At 45.0% G+C, this 23298-nt stretch overlaps 1 protein-coding gene across 3 annotated transcripts in view; it reads left to right on the forward strand.

Annotated features, from left to right (window-relative positions):
- The first annotated feature begins 4409 nt into the window (after positions 1-4409).
- LOC125438692 (leukocyte elastase inhibitor-like) overlaps positions 4410-23298 on the forward strand; it is a 164189-nt gene continuing 145300 nt past the window's right edge. For 2 of the 3 annotated variants that reach the window (XM_048507135.1, XM_048507134.1), the window contains exons 1-2: positions 4410-4572; positions 9181-9365. In XM_048507135.1, the coding sequence (XP_048363092.1) occupies positions 9198-9365 (168 nt within the window). In that variant the 5' untranslated portion in view covers positions 4410-4572; positions 9181-9197. Of the gene's footprint in view, positions 4573-9180; positions 9366-11087; positions 11226-13620; positions 13739-15962; positions 16106-18608; positions 18777-19626; positions 20838-23298 lie in introns of those variants that run through there. The other variant, XM_048507133.1, reaches the window with a different exon arrangement.

The raw sequence follows: 23298 nt of genomic DNA on the forward strand, positions 1-23298 counted from the left end.
TTGTTCTGTTTCTCACATAACGAAAGTCTCTTAGTCTTCCACACAATAGAAATTCTCATGAGTGAAAATAATCACCAGTTCCATGTTTATTACACTAGGTTAGGAACAATACTCGGTGTCTTTCCCATGGGTGTGGTACATTGCTGATTCTTTTATTTAATGGAGCTGACCAAGATACATTTAATTCTGAACTGACATGTGGTGTTATACACATATGCTTCGACTATCTATTGAAAAAAGGCTGTGTTTTCTGGCACCTTTCCCTATTTTCTTGTCTTCTAGACAGAATTTTGGGGGTGCCGTTTTAAGAACAGTTTGTACTACTAGGTTAAAATGGATTCATCGCCCCTTCCTGGGTCTGTACAATTTAAGAATGTATCTTGGCTTTGGGGTTTATCGATGTAAACTTGCACACTTAGACACACAGAAAAAAAAGTTTGGGTTTATATCCCCCCTTTCTCTCCTGTAAGGGACTTACAAACTCCTTTCCTTTCTTCTCCCCACAGCAGACATCTTGTGAGATAGGTGGGGCTGAGAGTGTTCTGAGAGAACTGTAACTTGGCCAGGGTCACTCAGGAGGAATGTAGGAGTGGGGAAACATCTCCAGATAAGAGTCCACCGCTCATGTGGAGGAGTGGGCCGCCACACCCGCCTCTGGTTTTCTTTTCAGCCGTGATGTTTCCTATTCGAATAGAAGCTCCTGTTCTATCAAAGGGAAACTGCTGTGTTGCAAGTAGGGCCTGATGGGGATTGAGAGCCCCCAATTAGGCAGTGCACTCAGTGGCCCCACCTTTCTCCAGCCTTTCTGGAAGGGCAAATCCTTCCTCGAATCAAACAAGTAGCTGATTCCTAGAAACGCCTCATGCACATAATCCTCCAACAAAGATAGCAAAATGTGACGGGTGTCTTCCTTGCAGCCAGGTTGCTGTTGGGCACGTTTGCTCTTGCCTAATGACGCCGCCATAGGTGGTGGGGAGATGGTGGGGATTTGGGTTTTTGCTTTGTTTACACAGGCAGTCAGTCTGACTGAGAGCTTTGCTGAATCAGATCTAGAGGTCTGACACCCAGAGTGATTTCTGACAAGCTCGGCTGAATAATACGACGACGAAAGCTGCCCAGTGGTGACAAATTCCAATAAAAACGAATATTGGATGACCCGATTACTGGACACACCCACTATTTCCACTATGGAAATATGGCAAGTACCCTTTTACATTGCCCCAGCTGCTGAATAATTCTAGAGGGAATGTTTGATCACCGCCCAGAGCCCCCAGGGGATGGGGCGGTTTATAAATCGAAACAATAAATAAATAAATAAAATAAATGATCCGAGTATGTGAAGAAGAAGAAGAAGAAGAAGAGTTTGGATTTATATCCCCCCTTTCTCTCCTGCAGGAGACTCAAAGGGGCTTACAATCTCCTTGCCCTTCCCCCCTCACAACAAACACCCTGTGAGGTAGGTGGGGCTGAGAGAGCTCCAAGAAGCTGTGACTAGCCCAAGGTCACCCAGCTGGCGTGTGTGGGAGTGCACAGGCTAATCTGAATTCCCCAGATAAGCCTCCACAACTCAGGCAGCAGAACTGGGAATCAAACCCGGTTCCTCCAGATTAGATACACCAGCTCTTAACCTCCTACGCCACTGCTGCTCTAAAGTGAAGATCTTTTTTTTGTCGCTATTATCTTATATTCTAATTGCACAGTCAGTCAAATCTTTGGAGACTGAAATCCAGCGATTGGAGCCATGGAGGGGAATAACAGATCTTTCTACAAACTTGAAAAGGGCCCCAGATGGGCAGAAAATTTTGAAACTAAAAAAAAATCCACATCTTGTGGATTTGGACCTGGGTGAATTTGGACCTGCCACACAGCTTAACCTACCTCACATTTGAGTTGTCCTGATAAAAATGAAGAGAAAAGAGATTTGAAGCTGATTTGGTCTCTGCTGTGGAGAAAGGTGGGGTAAAAATGAAATGAATAAATAATAAAAAAAATAGTTGAAGAGGGGAGGCTGATAAAAGGCAGGTTGGCGAATGCCTGAGAAAAGAACGAGGCAGCAGACGGCAGAGAGGGGATAGTGCGGCGAGGGGTATACAGGGGAAAGTGAGGTGCCCTCTCCAGCAAGTCCTTAAGGATTCCCTGCTGTGCAAATAGGCCTGATCCAGTACCCCAGCACTGCAAAAGCGAGCCACAGTTTTCCTAGGTCAGCGGTGGCAAACCTATGGCACGGGTGCCAGAGTTGGCACTCAGAGCCCACACGTGCACAGAGTTCATCATGTAGGGGGCATGGAAAATCACACCCACACCCCCACACACATTTAGGCTAGCCTGGGCATGATCCTTTACCTGGGAGTAAGCTCGGTTGCTGGCAATGGGACTTGCTTCTGAGTAAACCCTCCCAGGGTTGTGATTCACCCATTCGAAGCGTTGTACGGTTGCTTCACCAAGCTTACGCCCGAGTAACGCGCGCCTCAGAGCCAACCGTTTTTTCTAAACTAAAACCTCAGTATTCAGGTTAAATTGCCGCGTTGGCACTTTGCGATAAATAAGTGGGTTTTGGGTTGCAATTTGGGCACTCGGTCTCGAAAAGGTTCGCCATCACTGTCCTAGGTCAAGGCTGCTGAGGGGGAGGAAGAGAGGGAAAGTTTGGGGCAGACAGACAGGATGGCTGTTGAGTGTGAAGGAGGCAGGGTTACCAACTCCAGGTGGGGAGCCTGGGGAATATGGCATTTAAGGAGGGGACACCTCGAAGAAGGTGTAACGCCACAGACTCCACACTCCAAAGAAATCATTTTCTTTATGGGAACTAGAGTTGCCAACCTCCAGCCAGGGGCTGGATATCACTCAGAATCACAGTTGATCTCCAGGTTTGCCTGGAGAACGTGACTGGGGTTTTTTGGGGGGGAGGGGGGTGCTCTACCACTTTGACTGGATTTGTTTCCCTCTCCAAATCTCACCCCCCCCCCAAAGGCCTCACACCCAAATTTAGCAACTTGGGGCTGGCAGCCCTAGTAAAGGAGAAGGCAAAGGTCATGACCAGAGCAAGGTGCAGCTCATTCCCCTCTGTCTATCTTCAAGGTCGTTTCCTTAACATCCCACGAAGTGAGCGTTGCTGTCGGTACTGTCCCAATGCTATAGACTCAGTCCCTCATATCCTGCTTTACTGTTCGAGGTATAATGATATTAGAACCGATCTGGGAGCTTTACTACCTCTAGAATTTGTTTCTCTCAGACAAACTAAAAATGTCTAAGCAATTGAACAGCCCTAATGTAGAAATTTCTGAAGCAGTTGCCACATTTTTAATCCATGTTCTACATGATATATAACAATGATCCTATTTTTGTATTTGGAATGTATGGTACTTCTGGTTTATGCCTAATAAAGGTTTTTGGATTGGATTGGATTGGATTGGAGAAGGCAAAGGGGAAAGGCCCTAGGGCAGGGGTGGCCAACCTATGGTGCTCCAGATGTTCATGGGCTACAATTCCCATCAGCCCCTGCCAGCACAGCCAATTGGAATTGCAGTCCATGACCATCTGGAGAGCCGCAGGTTGGCCACCCCTACTAGGGCTTTCAAGGAAGGGATAAAAGGGAAGGGAGGGATGAGAGGCCTCCGACAAGTCCTTGCAGGTTCCCACTTGTTTATTTTTCACCCTCCACTGTACTTTGTTCTGGTTATCAATAGAGACAGAGGAGAATTATTATGGGCTTGTGTTTGCCAAGGGAGAGGCCCATTCTCTACCTTGAATTCCTTCTGCTTCATACAGACTCCGAAAATCTGGACTTTCCCTGGTTCCCAACCAGGTCTTTCTCCCCCACCTTACCCCACCCCACCCCTTTCCTGTTTGCCAGCAAGGTCCAGCCTGGGGACTTGGGGGGACACAATTCTGGACATGCTGGTATTTTGGGGGGTGGGGGGGTGGGAGGCAGACATGAAACTGGACAGCCCATGTGACTTATCCTCCTAGGACCATGGTGGCGAACCTTTGACACTCCAGATGTTATGGACTACAATTCCCATCAGCCCCTTCCAGCATGACCAATTGGCCATGCTGGAAGGGGCTGATGGGAATTGTAGTCCATAACATCTGGAGTGCCAAAGGTTCACCACCACTGTCCTAGGACCTTAGAGTTGGGTATGGGAGCTGACGAAGGATGCAGGAGCAGGAATTTGGGAGGTGGGTGGGGCGGGAGGGGTACGGTAGGCGTCAGCAGCCTGATGAAGAGCTCAGTGTCATTCCAAAACTGGCACACTTAGGGAGTTTTTCGTTCTGGCTCTGGTTCTGGCTCTGAAACCAGGAAAAGGAGCCCAAGTCCACTCCCCTGCGGGTCAGCACCGCCTCTCCGCCAAGGCCAGGCTCCCAGCCGACTCGTTCCGGTTGTCTGCTCCGAGGGGCGGCCCTCCACGGCTCCAGCCCGCCTCCGCCGCTGTCCAGCGTAGCCCCGGAGGCGCGGTCTGTGCGGAGCCGCCGCTGCTGCTGCTGCTGCTGCTGCCGCCTCCAGTCTCTTTTGCAGAACCGAGTTCTTGCACCGCCCGGGAGCTGCTCCTGCCTGGAAGGGTCTCCTCGTGCGAAGTAAGGAGCAAACTCTTTGCTAATGTGCTGCTGCTGCCGCCCTAGAGGAAAGGGTCTGTGGGGAGAGGCATGGGGGGAAAGGAACGCATTTTGCTTCGTTTCAGGGCTGAGCAAACCTGCTTCACTTCCGAGATCAGTCTAGCCTGTCTAGCATTACCGGGGCGAATGTCTGCTTTGCTGTGCCAAATTGTATTGAGTGCAGCTGCAGTTTCCTAGCGTTCTTTCGGCATGAATCAGGCATAGGGGAAATGGGTGGGGTGGTCATCTCGTGGGCAGAATCGTGGGAAGGGGCTGGGGAACTCTTTAGAAACCCCGGGGGCTAACTTGGTGTTGCATTCTTACATTTGGGGTGTTGTGCCTTTTGCAAGGACAGAATGGCCGCTTGACCACTGTGGATTTGTGCACCTGTTGAATCCCCCGCCCCTTGCAGATTTCAGCTAGGATTAGATGTCTTGTTTGCTGGCTTTCTGCTTGCAGGCATAGCACCAAATGAGCCACTTTCTGGTTGTGGTGGGTTTTCCGGGCTGTGTGGCTGTGGTCTGGTTGATCTTGATCCTAACGTTAAGCAGTGGCATACCGCCAATGGGGCTGGGCGGGGCACGACGGGGGCGTGGCCGGGCATTCCGGGGGTGGGGCATTAATAATTTCTCTGTTACTGTAAAAAAACTCTAACTGTAAAACAAAGTTCCTAATTTCCAGCTGGTATCTTTCTGTCCATAATTTAAACTCATTATAGCAAGTCCTATCGTCTACTGCCAACAGAAATAACTACTTCTCCTTTAATTGACTGCCTGTCAAATACTTAATACTTTCAAATAATTTTGTTTCTAGAAATCAAAAGAAGGATACTTTCCTTAAACAAGGAACTTTACCATATTGCTAAAACATGTTTTTAAAACAGCCCAACAGGGAGAATTATCCCGTTTTCTACCTTCGCTAACCAGCCACATAGGAAACAACAGGACTTTATGATTTTTGGACCTAATGGAATTTCTAACGGAAAAGCAGACCCAATTAGTAGCCCCCTCTCGGCTCACACAAATAATTAGTAACCCACTCTCGGGAACTGGTGAGAACCTGCTGGATCCCACCTCTGGGTTTCAGCAAGGATTAGATGTCTTGTTTGTTGGCTTTCTGCTTGCAGGCATAGCACCAAATGAGCCATTTTCTGGTTGGGGTGGGTTTTCCGGGCTGTGTGACCGTGGTCTGGTTGATCTTGATCCTAGCGTTAAGAACCACCAGACCACGGCCACACAGCCCAGAAAACCCACCACAACCAGTTGAATCCGGCCGTGAAAGCTTTCGACAATACATTGAGCAACTCTCTGCTTGTGGCGTTTTCTGTGAATCACTTGGCCAAGGAGATATTTCTTATTGTTCTACCAAAAACACCCCCCTTCCCAGTTTGGGCTGCTGCAGATTTTAAATGTCAATTGCTGAATAGGGTGTTTGACTCAGTAAGTTGGCCAGTTTGTGGTGAGGTTTTTGGATAAAGTTGCAAATGGACTCCGCTCCTCCACACCCTCTGTTTCCAGAAAATCAGTAGCTTCAGCCGATAGAAGGCTAACATGAATCAATGGCTTTATGTCCAAAATGAACCCCACAACAAATGGAGCAAAGGTTGCAAGAATTATTATTTGGAATGCTCAGAGGTCTCCCACATCACACTTTTACAGAAATTGAACTCGATGGATTAAGATAATTTGAGGCTCACACATTTGTATCTACATAGGATAGCTGTACTCTGAAACCCCAACTCTCTCAAGTCTGGGGTGTGGTAAGTCCAGTCTTATCTTTTCTGGGAAGTCTTTGTAAGAATTTTAGAAATTGTATTTTTTTTTCCTTTTCATGTTTCAAAATCAGAGCACCTTTGTGCTCTTGATGAAATTAGTAAAATAACAGCCTTAATAACACTCAAACGTCAATGAAGTTCTTAAACTGAGGGAATATCGACTGGAATACAAAGTTTTCACCAACATCTGGAATAAGCTTCTGGCGCATTATGCATTGAACCCTCATCTCAGGACTCTTTTCTGCACTGTGGGCTTGCACTCCTTGCATTGTTTTGTTTACATACGAGGAGGCCGTCCCTCTTGGGTGTACTGTTTTTCTGCAGAGAACTCTCCAAGTCTGGTTCTGTCAACTCTGCCCATTAACTTATTCTTAAAGGCACAGATCTTAAAGGCACTAATTCTTAAAGGCACAGATTTCATTACACTTAGTAGTCAAGACTTCAGTCTTTAAACTGAACTTTTATTGATATTGCTGTTCCAAAAATAATTCCTCCTCCCAAATGAAAGGGCACAGAAGTTCCCTGGACCACAAGCAGCTAAAGAAAGGGATCACACCTTTGAGCTAATATGCCCCCCCCCCCCGTTGCTGCTGCTGCTGGAGGACAAAGAGGCTTGTTATTTCCAAGCACTCTCTGCTATTATTATGTTGAGATATCAATTTATCAATGCAGAGGGTGAGTGAGCTTCTTTTCTTTCTCTTGAAGGAGCCGGCAACATGGAAGGGGGGAGCAAGGGGGAAGGTGTAGATGGTTGTGGGCAGGAGTGGGAAGACTGATTGAGGGTGAAGGGAAGATGTCCAGGCAAAGCTGTGCTTACTTCCAAATTTTTCCACTCTGGCAGCAAAGCAAAATTAAAATCATTCTAGAAGTGGTCTTGCTTGCTGAGGACAGAATGAAAAGTGAAAGCAGGACTTGAAGAAACATGTCCATACAAGAAATCTTGCTGCGACAGACATTCACCCCCACCACACAGCAAACACATTGTGCATCATTGGCCTCTGACAACTTTCCAGTCAGAAGACTGTTTCCTTTACAGAAGAATCATTACAAAGTCTAATCAGTCACAACACAACACAGTAATTTCAATTCTCCGCTTTCGTTCTAAGAAAACAATGCCTCTGAACATCTACAGAGTACTTTTGGCTGCTAGACCAGACAAAAGAATGGGAGTCCTGCCTGTAGGAGTTGGCTTCTGCAGGGGTTTGGGCACAAGACTGCTTTGGCTGTTGTGATGTGCTTTTAGTTGATTCTGGTCTAATTTTGAAGAGGGAAGTAATATTCAGAAAAGGAGACCTAGACCTTTACGTACACCAAATCACTTCCCTTTGGCCCTGTGTAGTTGCAGTATGTATGTGAATATCAGAGAATATCACATGAGGGGTGGGACTCCTAGCTTGTGTCTTTCCTGTGCACTTAGCTCCTTTCCTCTTATTGCTTTCTGATTTGGTGTGTGTGTGTGGGGGGGGGGGGGAAGCTACACGAACTAAGCAGCTCATCTGGTCGTGAGAGACACAAATCCTATTTGTAGCTCCATGCAATAAGCACCTTTGGAAAGTGGTGCCCATGCTGCTCCATTCGACTATGTCCGTGGTGGCAAACCTTTGGCACTCCAGATGTTATGGACTACAATTCCCATCAGCCCCTGCCAGCATGGCCAAAGGTTCGCCACCACTGGACTATGTAATGGTGGGGTTTACTTTGATCCATGAACAGCAAGGCCCTGGCCTGGGTGTCCCAGACCAACCTGATCTTGTCACCTCTCAGAAGCTAAGCAGGGTCAGTCGTGGTTAGCACTTGGATGGGAGCCCCCCCACCCCACCCCTAAAGAAGTTCAGTGGTGTTTAGCAGAAGCAGGCAATCCCACTTCTGAAAGCCTCTTGCCTTGAAAAGCCTACAGTTTCACCTTAAATCAGCTGTGACTTGACAGCACTTTATGCACGTATATTCGCATGTGCATGAAGTATGAATGGGATTGTCCCCCTAGCCAAACTCCCAGGGCATGTTCAGTACAATTGCTAAAGACCCTGTGGGACTCTTCTTGGGGCTTTCCCCACTGACAGAGTTGAACTGGTTTCTACCTAGGTTTGCCTCAGTGAATCCCCTCTGTCACCGAGCTCAACATTGTTTTGTCTCATTCCCCCCCCCCCCTCAGAACTGCGACATCCTTGTCGCAGTTATGAACTACGCTTTTCTGCCGGAACAAGGTCGATACTGCTTCGAAGCTTCGAAGTGGGGAAGCATCGAAATGACACCTCATCCGTTCAACCAATCACGAGCCGCTTTTGTGGCATGCGCAGAACGGGAGAGTCGTGGCGGGCAGAAAGCGCATGTAACTGTAAACTGCAAACTGTAAAAACTGTAAAAAAAAAAAGAACGCTCCCGTTTCCCGCTGTAACACAAGCATCAATCAAGATCGAGGAGCGAAACAGGCACCAAGATGATCCCACCCACTTAGCTCAGTTCCAGGGTGCCAACTCAGTTGCTGTGGGGACAGCCTGGAATTGCCCTCCACTGAAGGGTAACGAGTCAACCTTAGCTCCCTTCTGTAGTGGGGAAAGCCCCCTTGTGCGCACAGCCTCAGGTTGCACGTACAGCTTGTGTGTGTGTAGGCTTTTGTAGATGTTGTGCTGAATACTCTTAGGCCCCTGCCAGTGAACGTGATTCTGCTTTGCTCCTACCTGTGTTTACTGTGTGCAGATGTAACATAAACACAAGTATCCCGTGCTCTGTGGAAAGCAAGATCCGGCTTCTCATGGCCCTTTTAATTGGTCAGCTATCATGGGGGTGCTCCTAACACAAGTTCTCCTGTGTTTCAGGCTTTCTGGATTTCAACATGGACAAACTGGCAAGTGCGAATGCTCATTTTGCTCTCGATCTCTTCCAAAAGTTCAAGGAAGCCAACCCGACAGGCAACATCTTTTATTCCCCTTTCAGTATATCCAGTGCCCTCGCCATGGTCTTCTTAGGGGCCAGAGAAAACACAGCGGTGCAACTCGCAAAGGTTAGCCACCCTTTCCCCTTCTTAATTTTGGTGGTGGCTTCTTCTGATATATGGCAATTCTGTCATGTACTTTCTACTGTTTGCTCTTTAGATGGAATCCTTTGTGGCCTGAGATGATAGTTTAAACTGGTCACACCAGCCACAGAAGTCTTTATTTGGATTTAGCAATGAATTGGGCTTTTCACGGGAGTTGCTTTTGTATTACCATCGTGCTGTTAACAATGGAGCAGCTCCACCCTCAACAGGCTTAGACTTTGTACAGAAATTGTCTGTGTGCCAGACAGAAATATGTAGTACTGCAGCCTTAACTGGGGAAGGGTGTAATTCCTGTCTGGCACTGACTGACTGGTGCTTAGTTGTTGAATTTATGAGCAAGGAAATGCCATCCTTAAAATACTGCAGGAAACCCCATTCAGTAGACCTGCTTAGGACTGAACTGTAAAGTGTTTTAATAAAATAATATTGATGATTCTGAAACTCTAAAATTATAATGCCTTGTGCTTCAAAATCATATTAGAGCACTCGCTGATTCACCTACTTTTATCTGATACTCAGGCTAATCCATGGTTCTCTCTGATAGAAAGAAAGATTGAATCACTTGGTATATCTCTCAACTCGCTTTTCCCGCTATCTAGTTCAGAATCCTACAACTTGTTAAAACAAAAATTGTTGGAAAGCGAATGGATTAATTTAATTAGGGCTGCTATGAAAACTTGTTCACCCTTACATCTTTCAATACCCCTATATCAAAACAGGATGGTTCCCTATTTGTATTTTTTGACTAATCCTATGCAGAGAAGAGCCCTCACACTTGGTCGCTTCAATGTTTTCCCCTCCGCTTTATTGCATGGTAGATTTAACAACTTGGAAATGAGCGAAAGGGTGAACAACACTTGTGGTGAACAACAAATTGAAACATTGGTACATCAACTGCTTTGCTGCTTTAAATTTGCTAATATCAGATCAAAATATTCCAATATGCTTTCTAGGATACCTAGTGAAATGGGAGAATCAGGTAGACTCCCTTTCCTTCTGGACAATTCTGACAATGAAACTTGTGAATTGGTAGCACGATTTTTACTGGAGGTGATGCACAATCAATAATTTATATTCTATCTTAAACCTTTGTATTTGTGTACCTTTTATCTCAGGCTTTTTATTGTGTTATGATTATTGTTATGCCAAATAAAGGCTTATTATTATTATTATTATTATTATTATTATTATTATTATTATTATTATTATTATTATTATTATTATTATTATAAAATCATATTAGCTTTGATTCAGCTGATTAGCTGGAATGCATACAGCTAGGAAAAAACCCTCTTACTAAAAGTATACCAAGCATTTGTTGCACATTTGGGTATATAGTTTACTCCTTGCCAAAATTAGTAATGGTAGAAAATGCTTTTTTAAATATATAGCTCTTGATTCCGAACAGCCAGACTAAGTAAGAAAATGTGTACCATTTCAGAATGCTTATGGAGTTGTCAGGAATCCCTTTCTTCTTCTTGGTGTAGCTGCAAAGAAAAGGATTAGACTCTTGTCTTTTAAAAAGGAAAGCCGACTCTCTAGGTAGTGGAGGAAAACTATAAACCATTCGTGCCACCTGTCTGTACAAACCCTCTGAGAGCAGGTGCAATTCTCCAGCTTCTCAGTAGAGACTAGTTTAATTGGTGTCTCTGATAATGATGTGGTATATTCTCCTCCCCCTGGCAGACATTTCATTTTGATGCTATTCAAGATCTACATTCAAGATTCCAAGCACTCAATGCTAAATTGAACCCAACTGATGCCCCATACGTATTGAAGGTTGCTAATCGGCTGTACGGAGAAAAGTCCTACAGCTTTTTGCAAGTAAGTTGATTTCTGGGGCAAAAAAAAAAAAAAAACTTTGAAAATTTATGTGTTTTTTTATTGACCTACAGTGTCTCTCCTGGTATAGTCCTTTGCAGTGCGGATCTTTAATCAGTTGGAACGGAAAAACGTGGACTCATTCAAAACCAAACTCTGTTTGAGCAAACAGATGTAAAAAGCCCACTTGCGTTTCTTGTAAGATGTTGGGGTTTGGGTGCCTGTTGCCCATAAGGTAATGTCCACTAATCCTTCAAGGTTTGTGGTCACCCAGCTCCTAGCGACGTAAGAGAAAATGGTCTTTACCCAGAGGTGGGATGCGGCCTATTCGCACCTATTTGGTAGAACTGGTTACTAAAATTTTCTCAGTTCGGAGAACCGGTTATTAATGATTAACTCCACTAGCGACAAGGGGGTAATCTCTATCCCTGGGTACAACAAATCTCGTCAAGTGGGGGATGCAAAATCACCCCCCCCAGGGCCCCCTGCGGCCCCCTGTCCCCCATGGCACCCCCCCCCACACATGTGTATGAACTGTATGAAGTACAATATTACAATATAAACAGAGCCCTTCGGGGATGGGAGCGGTATAAAAGTTTAAACAATAAATAAATAAATAAATAAATATATAGTAATTTTATTTTTTGTTCATTGGTATAAAGGTTGGGAAAGTATTATAGGTAAAGATTTTTCATTTTCTTTTTTTCCCTTGAAATTTATACTGGAAAGAGAGGAGCTTAAACGACTCTTTTAGATTAAGGATTCTGGATCTCTCCCTCCATTAGTTTTCTTTCAAGTGGAATAGATAAAGTAGTTATAGGAATCTAAAAGGGAAGTAGAAAGGAGGGAGGCAGGGAAATATGGGAAGGAGGGAGGCAATATAGGACGTTTTAGTTGGGGGGGTTGAGAGAGATAGACAATTAAATATGTTTGTAATATGTTAAGAATTGTAAACAGTTTTTGGTTTCTCTCCTTACTTATGTTATTATTTAAAATCAATCAATATAATTATATAAAAAAGAAATAACACACTACCTTTCGGTATATTGCTTTTTTAATACTTTAAACAGTCATTATTTGAATCTAGAGGCGGGGCGAAGGGGAACTGCACCTGGGGTGCGCGCACCCTGCGTCCTTGCCACAGCCCCGCCCAGGAATGCCCCGCCCGTGGAATGCTTGGCCACGCCCCCGTCGTGCCACACCCATCCCCACTGGCGCTACGCCACTGTTTGAATCCCACCACCATGGGAACCTGTTACTAAATTTTTTGAATCCCACCACTGCCTTTACCGAGAGTTTGAGGCCATTTAGGCACTTGTGGTTTGCTTCAATTTGTATGTGCATTCCCTTCAGGTTGGATTCTCAGATGCGCACACATTTTTCCCTCTCTGGAACTCATTGTGCCTCAGATCAGAGAACCTCCACAGTTTCCCAACCCTCTGAAAGCATGATTTTCCCTTTTGCTTCAAAGAAAAAGCATGCATTTGGCTGGCAGGTTTTTTTACTCCTCTCTGCCTTCCCCCACCGACTCAACAGCAGTTCTTTCCATGCTTTAAGAGCTGCGATACAAAGCGATTGAAAGAATTTTCTTTACTTTTTAAAAAATTTTAAACTGCCAGTTCATCACTGGAGCAATAGACCAGTGAAATCCACATGACATTTACATGATCTATCAAAATAATGCTAGACCTAAGATGACAGTCAAATTTCCAACTCTAGTTGGGAACCACGCTCGAACTCAGCTCGATTCCAGTAAAGTGCGGAATCTCTGGTGCCAGGAGTCCCCCATTCAGCCAATCACAGCTGAGTGTTTCGGGCATGCGTACAGCTGGCCAATCAAAAAACGCCACCTTCGTCCCTCCATTCCTGTGGCAGTTTTTTTTAATAACGTGTGTGGGGATAGACGAAACATGGCCATAGAACAATAGCCAATCAGAACGGAGCGGCGAAGAGGCACAGGATGATTCTGCCCTCTGAGCTGGGATCAAGCTGGTTGCAGTGGGGAACAACAATGGCTTCGACCTAGGTTAGTACCCTTCTCAGGGAACTGGGTCGAACGGAATCGCCCAGGGTGGTTGGAGGAAAGGTTTCACTGGGGAGGGGCAGCGTTTGGGCTGCCCAGCATTCAGATAAGGTCCCATTCTGTGCCTCACACTGTTAACAAAATGGTGTGGCTATGGCCAAAATATTTTTCCCACAGATATGAGTGTGGTGTGGTTATTGGGGGACAGGGGCAGCACTGGTCCTGCCCTCGGGGGGCAATAGCATGAGGATCAGTACACAAAAATGTTAGCATCCAGAAATGGGGGTCAATTGATTCCAGCCTGCAGTTCACAGGGGAGAAGGTGGCTAGACCCTTGTGCTGAATATTGAAAGCCATCCTGCATTATTTCTCCAGGACTTTCTGACTAGTACTCAGAAACTATATGGAGCGGAGATGTCTCCAGTGGATTTCCAAAATGCTGCTGCTGCTGCCGAGAAGGAAATTAACCAGTGGGTTGAAAAGCAAACTGAAGGTGAGAGAATCTTAGAGCCTAATTCAAAGGGGTGGTGGTGGTGGTGGTGGTGGTGGATGCACCAATGGGAACAGTAGGGTGATTGTACTGGCAGATTCACCCCATCCAGCGCATTTACCCCAATGGAGGGGTGAAACCGACACTGTGCAGCTGCGGCGGCCCTCCCCCAAGGGTGAGACATGGCATAACACCACGACAACATCCCTGCTTCTCTGCCACTGGCATAGCAGGGGAGACCCAGGAGCAGGGTCAGGGGGCGTCATCTCCCTCCCAGTCTTTGCTAGCATCGCAGCCCATTGAGGCTTGTCAGTGGTCGGGAGGCAGTCGCACATCACCAGCCTCCCACAACACCAGGAAGCCTCTTTGAGAGCGGTAGGGCAGTGCTGCACAGGTAGTGCGGCCTTGTCAGGAGGCCTGCATTTGGGGGTTTCGCTTATGCGGCTTTCTCAATGCACAGGGGGAGGTGGAAGGGGTTAAATGCATTTCTAACTGTTTCTTCACTGTTTCTGTAGAATGTTATGCAGTGCCAGGTGGTGCCCAAGGTCACTGTTTGACCATCTCGTGTTATCTTCCTGACGGTTACTTTTAGGCGTGCTTTCCCAGGCTGGGGGGTGCAAGGTGTTTTAATTACTGGGTTTTGCGCGGGCAAATCTCAGTTCTGGCTTTAGCCAGGGAAGATCCAACACCATTAAAAACTACTGCTCTTCAACAAGAGTTTGCGTGTGTTTTTGGGATTCTGACAGGCCTGCTGTCTCCACTGCGGCTGGGCTATTAGACTTGGTCTCCTAACATTTTGTCTTTCTCTGGATTAGTCTATAGGTTAGTCTCTTCCTTGTTAGAATAGTGCACCACTTCTCTAGTTTCCATTGCAAGAAGAGGTGGAACCCGCTGACTTCCTTTCTCCAGCAAAAGTGTTATTTAATTCAAGCGTGTTGCAGAGGGTTAACGGCAGGTTGGTTGAAAATAACTGAGTCTAATCTAGTCAAATTAAACACCTGGATTCGGATAGCGGTTGTTAAAAGCACGCTGCCACACTGACGTGGACCTGATCCGGGAATTGTCAAGTTTATATTCTGCATCTATTCTTTCCACTTGGATTCTGGGAAAATAGAAAGATTACAGGGATATTATTGGAAATACCATGTTATGGTTCCCTCATGTATTTATGTATTTGCTTCTGATTTATGTATTTGCTTCTGACTATGCCCGTGGTGGCGAACCTTTGGCACTCCAGATGTTATGGACTACAATTCCCATCAGCCCCTGCCAGCATGACCAATTGGCCGTGCTGGCAGGGACTGATAGGTCCAATCTCCATTTGGAGATTATAAATCATACCTGAGTGCACACCAATAAAGCCGTTCACCACTGGTCTGTTAAAAAGCGGCGGCAAAAGGCGTATGTACAGCATATGCATGTGTATGTATGTATGTATGTATGTATGTATGTATGTATGTATGTATGTATGTATGTTTGTATGTTTTTTACTGTTCCCAATAAATTAATTGATGAGAATTTATGCAAAATAATCAGATTGGGAGGTTGATTGCTGTTTCCCCAATCCAGATACAGTTGAAATGAGAGTTGTGTATTTTAGGAAATTCACGACTGTCTAGGCAGGCAGGCAGGCAGAGAGAGAGAGAGAGAGAGAGAGAGAGAGAGAGAGAGAGAGAGCATGCACACTCTGTGTGAACATTCCCATGGGTGTTGTTAGTTAATTACCTTCATAGTTCGTCTGTTTGGAAAAAAAACATTTTCCAAAAATACAGAACATTTCGGCGGAGAAGGGCCCAGGTTTCCTCGAGACATAATGGGTGTTAAGTACTACAAGCACACAAGGAAAAGTTTGTTTGAACTGAACACCTTGAGTCCCACTATGGCATTGTGATGATATCCAGCTTAGTGTTTCATTAACGATCTGCTTACTCTCTGTCTTAGGTATTGATTTTTGTATGACTTGATGAGAATTTATGCAAAATAATCAGATTGGGAGGTTGATTGCTCTTTCCCCAATCCAGATACAGTTTTTCATAACAATGTTACTCTCTGTCTTAGGTATTGATTTTTGTATGACTTGTTTTATCGTTGACTTTGTTGAAAGCTGCCTTGGCTCTCCTTTGCCAGAAAGGGAGAATTATAAATTACCCAACCAACAAATCTGATGTGCGCCTTAAGTGTTTTTAGAGAAAATTCCTTAACGATTTCTACTAACTTTTCCTTCAAGGTAAAATCCCGGACTTGTTACCTGAAGGTTCACTTAATGAAATGACCAGACTTGTTCTGGTGAATGCAATCTACTTCAAAGGCAGCTGGGCAGAGCAATTTCGAGAGAAGGATACGGAGGAGAAGCCTTTCAGAGTCAGTAAGGTGAGTTGTAGTGTTGGGTTATGTCTTACCTGTATCTGCTATTTGTGCCAGATGCATTTTGAGGGGATGGATGTGATAAGGACAACATTATGCCACATGAGCTCTAGTGACGCTCCATCCACACTAGAGAAATAAATTTTTCTGCCATGACTAGTTGTACGTCATAGTAAGAGCCCTACAGTGCAGACTGATGGCATTCTTGTACAGATGTGCATCCCGTATGTGCACTTTGATCCTTTGTTGCTGTTGTTTTTGCTGGTAGTTCCTGATGGGCAAAGTGATATGTGAATGGAAACCTCTTCTTACACACAAGATTCCCCCAGGCTGCACTGAGCCACGACTTTTATAGTGTTCTCCAAAATAAGTACCGCTCTTCCCATTTTCAGTCTGCTTATATATTTAAATGAACCAAACCAATATTTTGGTTGATTAAAAAAATTGTGCTGCCCTAGATTTCTGTTAATCTACTTACCTGCATGCAAGAGAACAGGTGAAAAGGTTGAATCAAAATTGCTTTAGCTAGTATGATTCACCATTCATCTCTTAGATTAGTAGATAATTATTAGATAATAAAATTATAGCTTTGCATGTGCTATAAATTGCTCATATATGCTGTAAATCAGTGTTTCTTAACCTTTAATCCACTACTGTCCACCAAGAACATTAATGATCAACTGATCCCCACCCCCCACCCCCTCTGGCTGCAATTAAAAAAATAGGATCTGGACACAGACAAACATCCGTATGTGATGTATGTGTGAGATCGTTTTAATCGTAAAAAGGCCAGGTTAGTGATCAGACGATTGTGCTCGCCCCATTCAAAATCAGGACACTTAAACAAATAACATTTATTGAAAGGTGAGAGAAGCAATAAAGTCAGACCGGAAGACTTAAGGAACTGTATACATTTTTTAAAAATGTAATGGCAATCCCAGATATGGGACAAAAAAATAAAAAAGAGAGAGAAGAAAGTATTTCCCCCCCCCTTTTACTCAAAAGCCCCTTCCGCACATGCAGAATAATGTGCTTTCAATCCGCTTTCAATGCTCTTTGAAGCTGTGCGGAATAGCAACATCCACTTGCAAACCGTTGTGAAACTGGATTGAAAACGCATTATTCTGCGTGTGTGGAAGGGGCCAAAGTCTCTGAGAAGTCCATCCACACCATCCAGAAGGTAAAGGCCTCATCTCCTTCTCTGACTCTTTTCCCCTCTTGGTGCTTATAACTCCTCATGCCCTGTTCCTAGGCAACCACACACCCTGCTTCCTCTGTAGGAAACACCTCCCTCCAGAGGACCATGTTTCCAAGCTAGGGACAACTATGCAGACAAACACATGCATATTTTTACAAGGCTTGCAAATGTATGTGATAAACAGATGTTAAATAGAATTCAATGGAGGCCAGTAGCTCCTTAGAGACCGACAACGTTTTTGGTGTATGAGATTTCGGGAGCCGAAGCTTCCTTCATCTTGTTCTACCTCTAAGGCACAAGTGTCAAACTCGCGGCCCTCCAGATGTTATGGACTACAGTTCCCATCATCCCCTGCCGGCATGATGCTGGCAGGGGATGATGGGAACTGTAGTCCATAACATCTGGAGGGCTGTGAGTTTGACACCTATGCTCTAAGGTACTCCTGGACTCTAATCCAGATGTTCTCCTGCAAACCAACACGACTCCACTCCGACAAAATCGGAAGCAATGAGAACGATTGTCTGATGGCAATTAATGTTATATTTTAATCCTCTTTGCTGCGCCCCAGTTTTTAAAGGGCCTGGACTGGGGATGTTATCCTCGGAGTGGTGCAAACAGTATAACAGAACTCTACTTTGGTTGCTGACAGAAGGCCATTGTAAGTGGGAAAAAGGAATTTAAAACTTCAAATGTCCCCATTTATCTCTCGAAATTTTGAATGCTTCCTAAGATTTACTGATGGCCAATTCTGGGGCCATATTACCCCTTCGAGAATCACTAGACAGTATCTTAGCTCAGGTTGAAGGAATTTGTATTGTTCAACTTAACCGGCTCTGACATTAGAGGAAGAGTTAATGGCTGTTGGAGCTACAAACATATGTTGTTTTAACATATTGTTTTAACAATGATAAGGAGCCACGTGGCATAGTGGTTAAGTGCTTGCACTGCCACTCACACGGTCGGAGTTCGAGCCCCCTGTGGGTCAGATATCCTGGCAGCTGGCTCATGGTCAGCTCAGCCATCCATCCATCCATCCCTTGGTCGGTAAATGAGTACCTAGCACATAGCTAGGGGGTAAAGAATAGCCAGGGAAAGCAATGGCAAACTACCCCACAAAAATGGCTTGTCTATTAAATCACTGCTTGCAGTGGTACCCCAGGGTCGAACACGACTGAAGGGGAAACTTTACTTTTTTTACTTTTTAACAATGATATTGTTTTAACAGTATCATTCCTGTATGTGTGCATTCATCCCTGTTCAGCTAATGGTGCACGCACATTTCTTTTTTCATTTTCTCAATGCTGCATCCAGAAGGAAAAAAAGACTGTGAAGATGATGTACATGAAAAAGAAGTTCCCCTTTCGGTACATCCCTGAATGCAAATGCCGTGTCCTGGAACTGCCTTACAAGGGAGAAGAACTTAGTATGATCATCCTGTTGCCGGATGACATTGAAGATAACTCCACTGGCTTGGAGCAGGTGAGGCCTTCAACCCCCCCACCCCCCATTAATGTAAGGTGACCAGATGGTCACCTTTGTAAACCGGGACGGGCAGCTGCGTGCGCGCATGCGCACACAGCCACAGGAGCGCACTGTCTTCTGGGGCGCTCCTGTTTCCCGCCCTGTCACAGGGCAGGAAACATGAGTGCCCCAGAAGGCCGTGCGCTCCTACAGCCACACGTGGGAGGCTGCCGCACTGCCTTGCACCCCAGAAGGCAGTTCGGCAGCCTTCAAAAAACCGGGACACTTGAAAAAACCCGTGGGATGCGGGACAAATTGTTTGAAGGCGGGACTGTCCCGCCAAAAGCGGGACATCTGGTCAGCCTACATTAATGTAAATTATTCTGCCTCAATACTGATATACCACGGATATAAAAAATGAATGCAGATTCAGAGAGGCAGCCAGTAGGGTCTGTTCCTTTTACATTCAGAAATGCAGCAGGCAGGAACAAGGGTATTCTTCAGTGGGTGAGAACATTGCTTCATCCAGCCCAGTACTGTGTACTCAAATGGCCAGGGGGCTGCCAATGACTCAGACAGAGAAGAGGATGCTCCTAGTTTTGCTTCCTCAAACCCCTTTTCCCTGGAGACTGAGGCTCAACAGTCATGCTTGAAGGAATGTGCTCTACCACTGAACTGCAGCCTCGCTGATAATAATTCCTCCACGCTGAACCACAGAATGTAATCAAGCTCTTCTCCACAATAATTTCACACACACAGCAGTGATCTCCGGTTGCTGCTCATAGGAAATTAATTAAATGTAAATCTTTATGTCTAAGCAACACTTATGAATGATCTACTGATCTTCTGTCTCTGTCCACCTTTGCAGCTGCAAAAGCAGCTCACCTTAGCAAACCTCCAAGAGTGGACGCAGCCAGGAAAGATGTCTTCTTTCCATGATGTTCATCTTCACCTCCCTAAATTCAAGCTGGAAGAGAGCTACGACCTTAAGTCCAGTTTGTGCGCGTTGGGAGTGCTGGATGTCTTTGACAGCAGCAAGGCCAATTTGTCTGGAATGTCAGGACGCCGTGACCTTCACGTGTCAAAAATTGTTCACAAGTCATTCATCGAAGTCAACGAAGAGGGTACGGAAGCGGCAGCAGCAACTGCTGTGATGGCGATGCTGTGCAGTCTGCCTATGGAAGAGGATTTCAATGCTGATCACCCCTTTCTGTTTTTCATCCGTCATAACCCAACGAAAAGTATACTTTTCTTTGGAAGATTTGTCTCTCCATGAAATGTAAAACAAATGGCAGAACCATATATTAGAGCTCCCAAACCAGGTATTCTTAATTTGATTTTAAAAGGAGTGAGATCCTATGCAGTTTCTCCAATCTAAGGCCCCTTCCGCACACGCAAAATAATGCATTTTCAAACCACTTTCACAACTGTTTGCAAGTGGATTTTGCCATTCCGCACAGCTTCAAAGAGCACTGAAAGCAGTTTGAAAGTGCATTATTCTGCATGTGCGGAATGAGCCTAAGTCCACTGGTTTCAGTTGCTTAGATGGGAGCAGGTCTGCAGAGCATTGCTTTGCAGATCACCGATTTAATTTCTACCTGAATTCTCTTGTGCTTTTTAATTGATTCTGTTACCATGTTACAACACTGTGTCATGCCATTTCTGCTCTGAATTATTCCAATTTAAGTCTACTGGCATCCATGGTTTAGATCATAAGTGTCAAACTCGCGGTCCTCCAGATGTTATGGACTGCAGTTACCATCATCCCCTGCCAGCATCATCCTGGCAGGGGATTATGGGAACCGTAGTCCATAACATCTGGAGGGCCGCAAGTTTGACACTTGTGGTTTAGATCAATCTACATCGGACTGCACTGATTTCATTTCCACTTGGATTCACTTGTGCTTTTTTGCTGGCTCTGTTAGCACATTTGAGCACTGTGCTATGCGGCATCTGCACTAAATGTTTCTTGTAAAACCAAGTCAAGCATTAGTTGCCTTAAATGAAGATGGCCTTTGGAAGGGGTGTTGAAGCAGAGCTGGACATTAAAGAACTTGCAGCATTTGTTTGCGGACAGACTTTCCTTAGAGTTGACTATTATTACAGTGTGGTGCAATTTCTTAGAAAGCTGATTTTGCCCCAATCCTGCAGTCTAGTTTCACTTCAAAACGGGAGGTGGTAGGGTGTTCTTTTAGCAAAAGTCCTGGCCCTGGGACAGAGTCATTTAGAAAAGACAATGCTGAATGATATAACCACCTGCATATAAGCAAACACACATTATATGGAAGGGAAAAATGTTTTAGGGTACACTTTATTATTCAGTAGTTGGAAGATGGGAAGGTACTGTCTTTGAATATGACCTTTGAATATGACCTTTGAATATGAAGCAAGATCTACTTCAAAAAAATTGAAAAGCATGTTGCGAATCCTTTAATAGGAGAGATCCTTTACCTGGAACATGTGGAAAAAAGCTGAAATGTACGTCCTTGCAGCGGTTCCTGAACCACTATAGACTGTTTCTGAAGCTCTGTTAGTTGCACGAACCGTTGCCATCAACTTGACTTCCCCAGTCACCTGGTCCTAGGCAGGCAGGCTGCTCACTGGATTTTGTTTGCCAGGATTAATACAGCCCAGAATATAATCTCAGATACCTTGTTGGGCCTTCATTTAGGCCAGGGGTGTCCAACTCTGGCACTTCAGATGTTCACGGACTACCATTCCCATCAGCCCCTGCTGGCATGGCCAATTGGCCATGGGAATTGTAGTCCATGAACACCTGAAGCACCAGAGTTGGACACCTCTGATTTAGACAGTAGCAGAAGAGCAGCAGCGCTCTCCAAGGTACCATTCAATAGAAAACTTGTTTGAAAATGGCATGTGAGGGACGTTTTAAAAGCTATTTGACTTGCTAGTATAGACTGCTTGCACTTTGGAACATGATTACTTTGTCTAGACAGGTAGACATTTTTGAAATGAGTTAGTAAATATTAGCGAAGAAGAAGAAGAAGAAGAAGAAGAAGAAGAAGAAGAAGAAGAAGAAGAAGAGTTTGGATTTATATCCCCCTTTCTCTCCTGCAGGAGACTCAAAGGGGCTGACAATCTCCTTGCCCTTCCCCCCTCACAACAAACACCCTGTGAGGTAGGTGGGGCTGAGAGAGCTCCGAGAAGCTGTGACTAGCCCAAGGTCACCCAGCTGGCGTGTGTGGGAGTGTACAGGCTAATCTGAATTCCCCAGATAAGCCTCCACAGCTCAGGTGGCAGAGCTGGGAATCAAACCCGGTTCCTCCAGATTAGATACACGAGCTCTTAACCTCCTACGCCACTGCTGCTTACCTAACAGATAGGTAAAAAAATATACATTGGTGCTTAACCCTATATTTAGGTGGAATTGATAACGTGTTGTGAATAATTTTTTAGAAGACAGAAGTAATGGAGAGAAAACATCTACACATGAGAACTACAACAGAGGGCCGTTAAGATGTTCAACTGATGAGGGCTTAGTTTTTAATTTCTTCCCCAGGATATTTTGTGTTAACCACTTGCTACTGGACACTTGTGCAAACCACACCATAAACATAGTTGGGATGTGACATCACCGCATGGGTCAGTAGTAACTTGTGAACGTTTACCTTTATTTTGTGTCACCCAAGAGAAAAGCAAAATCTAATACCTGGACCTCTTGCAAAGCTGGCCTTGGCGAAATTGGGCAAGTGAGTTCCTCCAAGACTTTACAGAAGAACAGCCGTTCAAAATTAACAGGACAGGAGATGGGACATATTTATGCCAGCTTTTAGAAAGTTCTTCTCTTCTATCTTTTCATTCCTTAGACTTGACAACCAAATCCTGTTAATGCAAAATAGCTAATTAAAGCAAGGGTGGGAAATCTCTTTAGATGTGCTTCAGCGCAGAAGAGCAGCTTGTACATACTTTTCTAGATCTTCCTTCCTGTATAGTGGTGATATTTGCTCCACTCATATTTCAAACACTCCTAAGTAGGTTTCTGAGAGACATTGTGGGTTTTTGGTGGATCGTTTATATCCTTTGTTTTTGCTGCTGTTAAAAATTGGCAGGGAAGGGAAGGGAAGGGTGTGGGCCAATGTATTTAGTAATGCAAATATAATTAATCATTCCTAAGGAACAATATTGAAGGAGCAGAGTCTGGGGTTTCTGAAGAGATTACTGCAATAAAATGATGCAGTCCTTGAGCAAACAGAAGGTAAATTCACCTGTAGAAACGTGCTTGAGTTCAAAAGTTGTGCATGTTCTTGAGCATCTTATGACTGGGCATGGACGTCAAAGTAATTGTGAAATTGAGTGTTCATTCACCCGTTGCCCAATAATCATTGGGGCTAACATTCTTTCACACCCTGAGAGTGAATCGTGAACCATGATCCATTTTCAAGCGTTATTTAGTTGATGGCTGATAACCACACATCTGGTTGCCCCTTCCTTCCCTGGACTGGTTCCTGGGTCTCTTAGCTGCAGTTGAGGATGCCGATAAGAAGAAGTGATGGGGCTCATTTGCACCTCACCGAGACAA

The sequence above is a fragment of the Sphaerodactylus townsendi genome, linkage group LG09, assembly GCF_021028975.2.
Source record: "Sphaerodactylus townsendi isolate TG3544 linkage group LG09, MPM_Stown_v2.3, whole genome shotgun sequence".
Taxonomy (NCBI): domain Eukaryota; kingdom Metazoa; phylum Chordata; class Lepidosauria; order Squamata; family Sphaerodactylidae; genus Sphaerodactylus; species Sphaerodactylus townsendi.